This window comes from Chiloscyllium plagiosum, chromosome 11, assembly GCF_004010195.1.
Source record: "Chiloscyllium plagiosum isolate BGI_BamShark_2017 chromosome 11, ASM401019v2, whole genome shotgun sequence".
Taxonomy (NCBI): Eukaryota; Metazoa; Chordata; class Chondrichthyes; order Orectolobiformes; family Hemiscylliidae; genus Chiloscyllium; species Chiloscyllium plagiosum.
Window position 1 is genome coordinate 23,295,671 of NC_057720.1, and position 9,903 is coordinate 23,305,573.

The 9,903-nt window shown below is 37.7% G+C and overlaps 1 protein-coding gene across 3 annotated transcripts in view; it reads left to right on the forward strand.

Moving 5' to 3' along the window:
* Nucleotides 1-8,386, forward strand: part of snx7 (sorting nexin 7) — a 96,210-nt gene extending 87,824 nt beyond the window's left edge. For all 3 annotated transcript variants that reach the window (XM_043698871.1, XM_043698872.1, XM_043698873.1), the window contains one exon: nucleotides 6,341-8,386. In XM_043698871.1, coding sequence (XP_043554806.1) covers nucleotides 6,341-6,421 — 81 coding nt within the window. In that variant the 3' untranslated portion in view covers nucleotides 6,422-8,386. The remainder of the gene's footprint in view (nucleotides 1-6,340) is intronic.
* Nucleotides 8,387-9,903: the final 1,517 nt, after the last annotated feature.

Consider the following 9,903-nt stretch of genomic DNA (forward strand, 5'->3'; position numbering starts at 1 on the left):
GACAGCTGAAACTGACAACTGGAAGCGGCAGGGACAGACCACTATAAACACCGGAGGAAACATCAAAGAAGCGCTTCGCAGGAGGCTCCCAAGCACTGATGATGTCGCCTAGCCAGGGGACGAAACGTTTGCAACAAAAACTTTAGAGGGATATGCCAAGTGCTGGCAAATGGGACTCAATTTATTTAGGATATCTGATCGGCATGGATGAGTTGGACCGATGGCTCAGTTTCCCTGCTGTATATCTCTCTGACTCCATGTAACCTGGATTAACCTTCTGAACCATAAACACACACACTGCTTTTAAGTGAAATAGGTGCTCTGCACCGTTAATAGGGACATCCCTCTTGTCTCGTTCCTGAAGCAGCATTTTTGATCTTGAGGTTGATTGCTGATGCCATATTCATAAAACAATCCATCATCATGAGCAATTATTATTGGATTCATTTCAAAAATTATATTTGTACCAAATATTCTGTTTCTCTGTATTCCTCAATGAGTGATTTTCTAGATCAGAGCTGGTTTCGGTTGGTTGCTCACTTTGAATATTTAATATTAGGGCAGATCCAGAGGAATCTACTCTGCTCATTTCACCCAAAAATGCTATAGCTGATGTGTCGCAAGCAAAAGCAGTCCACCAATAGATAGCTTTAATTACTATAATCAAATCCACCACAGGAAAATTCACAACTAATACAAAAGCAAATTACTGCGGATGCTGGAATCTGAAACCAAAAGAGAAAATGCTGGAAAATCTCAGCAGGTCAGGCAGCATCTGTAAGGAGAGAAAAGAGCTGACGTTTCGAGTCTAATTGACCCTTTGTCAAAGCTTAAAAAAAGGGAGAAATAGGGAGGTATTTATGCTAGGCTGAGAAGCTGACCACCTTCGGTCTGACCACCTTTGGACCTTCCCGTGGCTTGCCACTTCAACACACAATCCTGCTCCCATACCCACATGCCTGTCCTTGGCCTGCTGCAATGTTCCAGTGAAGCTCAACGCAAACTGGAGAAACAGCATCTCATCTTCCGATTAGGCACGTTACAGCCTGCCGCTCTCAACATTGAATTCAACAACTTCAGGTGATTATCCCATCTCGACCCCTCTGTTTTCATTCTGCTCCGTAATTTTATTTCATTTATTTTATTTATCCTTTTTAAAAAAAATTTTCACTGTTTTGTACCTGATTTCTTGATTGTCTCTTTCTCTCGCTCCCCACTCTCTCATCACCTTTTTCCCTCTCCTCTTCCCCCTTTGATACCCTTCTCCCCTGTTTTCCATTTTTCCTCTGCTTCACCCATTCCCCCCATCCCCCACACATTTTGTCACATAGCACTCGTTTCGGCCTTGGTCATTCACAGCTCCTAATCTCCCTATAATCTCTCTATGCACTGTCATTCTCATCTCTTTATTGCTACCTTTGCTTCTGGAGCCATGACTCACCTTCTCTCAGCCTGGTATAAATACCTCCCTATTTCTCTTTTTTTTTTTAACTTTGACAAAGGGTCAGTTAGACTCGAAACATCAGCTCTTTTCTCTCCTTACAGATGTTGCCAGACCTGCTGAGATTTTCCAGTAGATTTACAACTATACCTGGGATTGCGTCTTATAAACAATCTTCAGTGGGGATTCCATGCTCAACTGTCTAAAGCAAATGGAGTTTTTGGATTTCTGAGGAGGAATCTTTTATGAATTCTCCAATTCTGGATTATGTAAACTGTATGGGTTTCTTAAACAAAGTGAGATACATAAATAATAAAAGCAAAATACTGCATGTGCTCAAAATTTGAAGCAAATACAATGCTTGAGAAACTCAGCAAGTCTGGCAGCATCTGTGGAGTGAGAAACTGAATTAATGTTTTAAGTCCAGTGTAACTCTTCAGATATGCAAATAAGATTGAAGCACTTCTAAAGAATATACCAATGTCATGTCCTTGATTGAAGATTTGGAATAGGAATAACTACAGCAAAGGACAGAAATATAGATTGACCAAGTTCTATAAAATATGCAGTGGACTGGTAGCAATTGAGAGAAATAAGTACATGGCCTCCAGTAATGACAAAATACAAAGTAACCATCTACGCAAACTGCAAAATCTTTTTGTTTTTAAGGTAATGTATGGCAATCACAATCCCACAATGGAGCAAGCTACCAACTAAATATTACGTGAAACCTTCCAGATGCATCCTTAAATTATTTCCATTTAAAAGTTTTCAAATTCAGGTCATGCCTGGTTAGCTGTTAATGTTACACATGTAAGTCTTAGTAAAGTGCGGTCATAGGTCTGTGATGCTGTTCGATCTGTAGCAGAAGTGCAGATTCCATTTTCGTTCAAACTAAGGCATTATTGGAAATCCTACAGCAAAGTATTGCATTGATCAAGTAAGCAAATATCAAGGAAACTTCAGTAAATGTCATGAGCTGCAAGCCGCTCATTAGATTTGAAGGTAAATGTTTTTAAATGTATTGAGATGCCCTATAGAAGATGCCTGACATGATAAAATGTGCAGTAGAAGAAAACCTGTCAGATATGTCAGTGATTAATCTTTGTTGTTTTTCATGACAGTGGAAGTCAAGGTGTCAGCAAAGTAAAATTGTCGCTTGTGATTTTTTAAAAAAAAAAAGCATTGAACCTAATTTTGCTAAGAAAAACATTTTGTTTAAGATCAAGTCTCTGAAGTGCATACTTCATTGACAAAAAGTACAATAGTCGATGTTTTTTAAGAATGAAAATACAGTTTTGGGGTTTGATTGTCATATAACTAGAGAAATCCTCTGCACTAAATTGCTCAGGTCTTTTTGTTTTATTGACTCATGCTGAAGTTTGAGAATAGGGAAATTCTTCTTCCATTCATCTTTTATGTACAATTGGTCATCGGTTTTCTGATTCTTGATAAATAACTTAGACCTGAGGGTATCAAAGTCATAAAAGAGATTTTCAGTAAGTAGCCCTAGCATAGTGCTCCCAGAAGAAGAATATTCATATAAACATTATTCACTTAGTGTTTGCTGTGGTTCTTCTTAAACTTCTATATAAACCATATAGTAACAACCTGCTTTTATGTAGAAATGACTCCAAAGGCACTTTGGAGGTAATCAAAAAGATTCTGGATGTAAGTTTACTTGCTGAGCTGGAAGGTTTGTAATCAGATAGTTCGTCACCATATTAGATAATATCATAAGTGAGCCTCCAGTGAAGTGCTAGTGTTATGTCCTGCTTTCTATTTGTGTTTAAGTTTCCTTGGGTTGGTGATGTCATTTCCAGGTCTTTTTCTCAGAGGGTGGTAGATGGGATCCAAATTGATGTGTTTGTTGATAGAGTTCCGGTTGGAATGCCATGCTTCTGGGAATTCTCGTGCATGTCTCTGTTTGACTTGTCCTAAGATGGATGTGTTGTCCCAGTCAAAGTGGTGTCCTTCCTCATCTGTATGTATGGATACTAGTGAGAATGGGTCATGCTTTTTTGTGGCTAGTTGATGTTCATGTATCCTGGTGGCTAGTTTTCTGCCTGTTTGTCCAATGTGGTGTTTGTTACAATTCTTGTAAAGGTATTTTGTAAATGATGTTTGTTTTGCTTTTTATCTGTATTGGGTCGTTCAAGTTCATTAGCTGCTGTTTTAGTGTGTTGGTGGATTTGTGTGCTACCATGAAGCTAAGGGGTCTGAGTAGCCTGGCAGTCATTTCCGAGATGTCTTTGATGTAGGGGAGAGTGGCTGAGGTTTCTGGCCGCGCTTTGTCTGCTTGTTTGGGTTTGTTGCTGAGAAGTCGGTGGACTGTGTTCATTGGCTATCGGTTCTTTTTGAATACGCTGTTTAGGTGGTTTTCGTCTGCTCTTTGTAGTTCCTCTCTGCTGCAGTATGTTGTGGCTCATTAAAATAATGTTCTAATGCAGCTTCATTTGTAGGTGTTGTGATTGTTTCTGTAGTTCAATATTTGGTCTGTATGTGTTGTTTTCTGGAGATGCTGGTCTGAAGTTCCCTATTGACTGTTCCACTGTGACATCTAAGAATAGCAGTTTGTTGTTGTTTTCCTCTTGTGAATTTTATGCCAGTAAGAATATTGTTGATGGTCTTGAAGGTTTCCACTAATTTGTTTTGTTTAGTGATAACAAAAGTGTCATCTACATAGCAAATCCAAAGTTTGGGTTGAATGGTGGCAGAGCTGTTTGTTAGAGTCTCTGCATTACTGCTTCTGCTAAAAACTCCAATATCAGATATCCCACCGTTGTTCCATCGGTTTATCTGTAGATTTTGATATTGATATTGAAAGTGAAGTGGATGGTAAAGCATAGGTCCACTAGCTAGATGGTGATGTCCTTGCTGATAAAGTTGATGGTGTCTGGTGTATGTGTCTTGGTTCTTCTAATTGTGTAGTCGGTGTTTCTTTGGCCAGATTGATGTTGATGGAAGTAAACAGGGCTGTTATGTCAAAAGAGACCATTATTTTGTCATCTTCTATCTTGGTGTCTTTGGTGTTCAGGAATTCTTTGGAGGAGTGAATGGAATGGCATGAGTTTTCTACTAAGTGTTTTACTCTTTGGTGTAGTTCCTTGGCTAGTTCCAGGTAGCGAGACTATGGATCTGAGGGGACTCCTGGTTTGTGAATTTTGGGCCATCCATAGAAGCGTGGTGTGTTGGATCCATCTGGTTTCATTTTTTGGAAGTCTGTCTTGTTTAATTCTCCAGATTTCTGAAGTCTTCAGAGTAAGGCTGTAATTGGATTCTTTCATTGTGAGGTCTGGTCTATTGTCACCTGTTGGTAAGTCTCGGTATCTGCAAGCAGTTAATTCACTTTCTCAATGTAGTCTGATCGGTTTAAAATGACCTGTCAAGCGTCCTTTGTCTGTAGGTAGGATAATCTTTCTATCCTTTTTGAGTCCTCCTAATGCTTTGTTTTTATGTATTGTGCATTTCCTTTTTATTTCTGCTCACTCTCCCCTGTATCAAAGACTTTTCAGAAATGACTGCCTGACTACTCAAACCCCTTGGCATCATGGTAGCCCACAAACCTACCAACACACTAAAACAGCAGCTAGTGAACTTGAAAGACCCAATACAGACAACAAGCAAAACAAACGTCATTTACAAAATACCTTTGCAAAAACTGTAAGAAACACCACGTTGGACAAACAGGCAGAAAACTAGCCACCAGGATACATGAACATCAACTAGCCACAAAAAGACTCTCACCAGTATCCTTACATACGGATGAGGAGGGACACCACTTTGACTGGGACACACATACATCCTAGGAAAAGCCAAATAGACAAGCACAAGAATTTTTAGAAGCATGGCAATCCAACTGGAACTCTATCAACAAACACATTGATTTGGATCACATCTACCACTCTCTGAGAAAAAGAACTGGAAATGACATCACCAGCCCAAGAAAAGCTAAACGCAGAAAGTAGTTCATAACACCAGCGCTTCACCCGAGGTTCACTGATGTAATCTAGTATGGTGACAAAATGTCTGAAAACGAACCTTGCAGCTCAGCAAGCAAACTTCATCCAGAACCTCAACCTGAGCTACAAATCTTCTCAAAACTTGCTGAACAAAAAGATGTACTAGCTGAATCAGCATTGTGGGGTCACAAAGGGTAACCAAATGGTAAAAGTGGTGAAAGGTGGTGAAAAGGTGAAAGTGAAATTTAGAAAAAGTTCAAGTGGAGGTGATATAGTGCCCCCACTGGTGGAAGGGTATAAATTCAACATTATCACTTCACTGTGGCAGTTTCAAACATTAAACAGAACATGACTGCACAGAAATTCACCTAGGATTGTCAGTGTTTCTGGTCTGCATGATTATCCTCTCAAATTGCATCACATTCAATCAATGTATCTTTCTATGCCTTTCTCCACATTTAATTTAGCTTCCCTTTAAATACATCTAATAATATGGATTTAGGAACCTAATATTAATGAGAAAGTATAAACAAAGGTGAAATGTATGATTTGAAAATGGGAATAAATATCTGAATGCCCTATTCCATAATCTTGCTTGACTTCAGGATTAGTTTATCTTGCCAACTTGCATGTATGCATATAAAATATATCTGGTATGATAGCATTTTTCTTTTTAAAGTATTTCTTTTGAATACAGTTATAATATGCAATTAATCTTGTAATATTCTACACATTACTCAATATTAGTGTACAGAGTGGGTACAATAACATTTCAGCTAGTAATAACAATGGTTCCACAGTTGAAATGTTATTTCATTTGATCTGTCCACATTTTTATATTAGATCTGTTTTGCAGGATTTGCTGCTTTTGTTTCAAGTTGACATCTTTCTTAAGACTGAAAATTTAATATTAAAAGCAAATGTTTTTGTATTTCAGTGTTTAGCTACATGGGAGTCTTTCTTGGCTTCTCAACAGATTGAGACGAAAGTTGACAAGAATGTGAAAGAAAGTGCATAACAACATATCTGAAATTTGGCTGAACTGCTGCATTTAGGTTTTGCTGTTCTCTGGCTAAAGAAGTGTATGTGTTTATTAAAGAAGAATGCTGGACTCTGTTTTATAATTTTTGAAGGAACATTTACCCTGTTTGCATTTTTTGTTATTTTAATGATTTGAACATTCTACAATCCAAAGAATAAGCAGGCCAATGGAATTATCCAATTTTAAACCTCAGGTAATGCTTAGTTGATGACTTTGCAAAATCAACTATCAACGCACATGAATGTTTCTGAGATAAACACATCACAAAATGAAAGGGTGTTTACTTATATGAATTTAACTGCCTTAATTAAATTGTCTTGATAGAAAAAAACAATTTATAGACAGTTTTATAAAATTCTTTTTCTTCCCCATCTTATCCCTAGTTGGGGAATTTTGTTGGAAAGTTTGGGTGCCAATAGTATAGCATTACATCAATGCAGCAAATGACACATCATGTTATCAGATAATTTTGTCTTGCCTAGAGGTCGTTTATTCTTCGCTACTTTGGATTTATTGATCTTAATTTCTTTAACTTGAAAACATGTTTTAGAATGAAGTTGGGCTATGGCAGTAACCTGAAACACACATTAACCAATACAACTAATTGTGCAACGCAGCATGCTTTAGGGAACATAGGCAGAGGATATTGGGTTGATCATTTAAGACTGAGATGGCAAGGACGTTCTTCCCCTGGGTAAATGAGTTTCTTTAGAATTCTGTACTACAGAAGGCTGTGAATGCCAGTCAGTTTGCATATTTAAAGCTGAGACAGAAGTTTGGACTCAAAAGTAATCAGGTAGGAAGATGAAATGGAGGCTGAAGATAAGCCATTCATTTTTCGAATGGCAGAACAAGTTCAAAGTGCTGTTTAGGCTGCTATTTCTTCTGTTTTTATGTATACTTTTCACCCCCCTTTATTTTCCATTGACCTGACCTCCATTTTGTATTATTGCCAAAGACCAATTCCTTCAATATGCCACTCTACTCAACTGATTAATAGTAGTGGAGCGCATTGCCTTGTATCTATGAGCTATAGTCCAATTTGTGTAAAGTCTCTAATAGTTTGAATTATTATACATTCATTTATGCAAATATTTTTTAAAACTAAATATCTGGGTTCTTCAAGGAAATTGTACTGTATGTTATCCTTAATCTTTTTCTTATGACAGCTTGTGCCTTTTTGAGAATAACATAAAGCATTTATTTGATAAAAGTTTCACTTTTCACTTCATCCTCAATAGCTAAGCCACTGACGATAGAAATGTGGTTTTAGACTTTTAAAGAACATTGCAGTGCATCATGAAAAAACTGGACTTTATTATGCATTCATATGCAGTGTTTCTTCGACCAAGCTCTCTGAAAAACATTTTGGCCTGTAATTTCTAAGAGCATTTTACCATGTATTGGGCTAGAACAAAATGTAGCACACAATTTAAGTGGCATACTGGACCAAATAAGAACCAAAACTGAATGAATGGTTTTATCTTTTTTAATATTGACAATAGACCTTTTTTGAAGTTTTCAAATTATTTTTCAACAAAATTAGCTTTGATCTCAAGTTTGTGTGATATTTTTAAATGCTTTTTGAAATAAAGTAAACTATTTCAAAATATTAAATCTAAACTTAGAAAATCAGATTTGGTATTTTATTGAGTGACCAGTAAATGAAAGTTCTTCATTGAAGTAGAATTGTGAAACCATGAGTTATATGTAATGTATAAACTTGTTTTCTTCCAAGTACAATTAAATAGATGCATAAATATTAGGGTTAGGTTGAAACACTTTCCAGATTAGTAATACGCATGACTCAATTTAACTGTATTTACCTTAATGTATTGGAATCTATCAAATGCATTTTTGAAAATGTAGAGGCAATGTATGAAAATGTGATTTCTATTGTGGAGAAGTAATAAATGGAAAATAAAACTCAATAACAATTGAGTCAGCATCATGTTATGTTTTATTAAATCGTTACACAGCAGCATGAGATAGAAGTAGGAGTAAACAGTGTGCCTGTTGAGACTGCTCTGCTGGTCAATATAATTATTGCTGATCTTGGACTTCAACTTAATTTTCTCATCTGCTCCTCATGTCTCTTAGATTAGATTAGCTTCCCTACAATATGGAAACAGGCCCTTCGGCCCAACAAATCCACATCGACCCTCCGAAGAGTAACCCACCCAGACCCATTCCCCTACTCTATATTTACCCCTGACTAATGCACCTAACACTATGGGCAATCTAGTGTGGTCAATTCACCTGACCTGCACATCTTTGGATTGTGGGAGGAAACCAGAGCACCCGGAGTAAACCCATGCAGACACTGAGAATGTGCAAACTCCACACAGACAGTTGCCCGAGACCAGAATCGAACCCGGGTCCCTGGCTAACCACTGAGCCACCATGCACTGCAACGTTCTTGATTTCTGGAAAACTCAATCTGAATATTAAAATCTTAAATGTAATCAACACTCTAGTGTCCATAACACTTTGGAGTGGGAAATTCCAAAGATTCTTTGAAGACATTTTCCATCTCTGTACAAATGATAAACCGCTTATCCTGAAACTGCCCCCATTTTCTGGTTTCCCGAACAGTGGGAATCACCCCTGTCTTCTGTATTCAAGCCCCTTCAGAGTCTTGTTTGTGAGAGGTAAGCAATTCTTTTGAATAGTACTGTAAGTCATAATATTTTATGGCACAGAATAGCATATTACATTTGGTCTGTTGTGCCTATAGTGGGTATTTGAAGGAGCTGTCCATTTAGTTGCATTCCTCCCTCTATCTCAGCTTTGTAAATGTATTAAGTAATTCAAACTTCTTGCACCATCAGAACAACAAATCCTACAAAAAGAAGAAAGGAAGCACCACTAAAAATACTTAAACTGGATCACAGCTAGTGTTTACTACTGCAGAACATAGGCATGGAAATCAGTACAATCCAATGCAATAGTGAAAGAGCACTATTATCGAAGATGAGGACATGATGAAGGGTCATCCCTGAAACATCGATTCGTTTGCTCCTCAGGCGCTGCTGTCTTGCTGCGCTTTTTCCAGTGGTGCACTTTATCAAATCTGACTCTCCAGCATTTTGCAGTCCTCAATATCTCCTTTGATTTTCAGAAGGCAATTGATCTGGTAGTATCACAGTGCAAGATTAAAATGAATGGATATGGATTAAGAATGGCTATAAGACACAAGCAGAATAAGTAAATGGATCAATTAAAGGATGGATATGTTCACCAGCGGACTGTTGCAAAAATCACTGTTCTGATCTTGATTATTTCCAATTAGATGGGGAGATTGACTATCACCAATACAGGCTCACTGGTGTAGTCAAAAAGTGTGGTGCTGTAAAAGCACAGCAGGTCAGGCAGCATCTGAGAGGCAGGCAAATTGACCTTTCAGGCGTGAGTCCTTCATCAAATGGTGTAGACCTTGGCGGAGATGTAAACTGTTG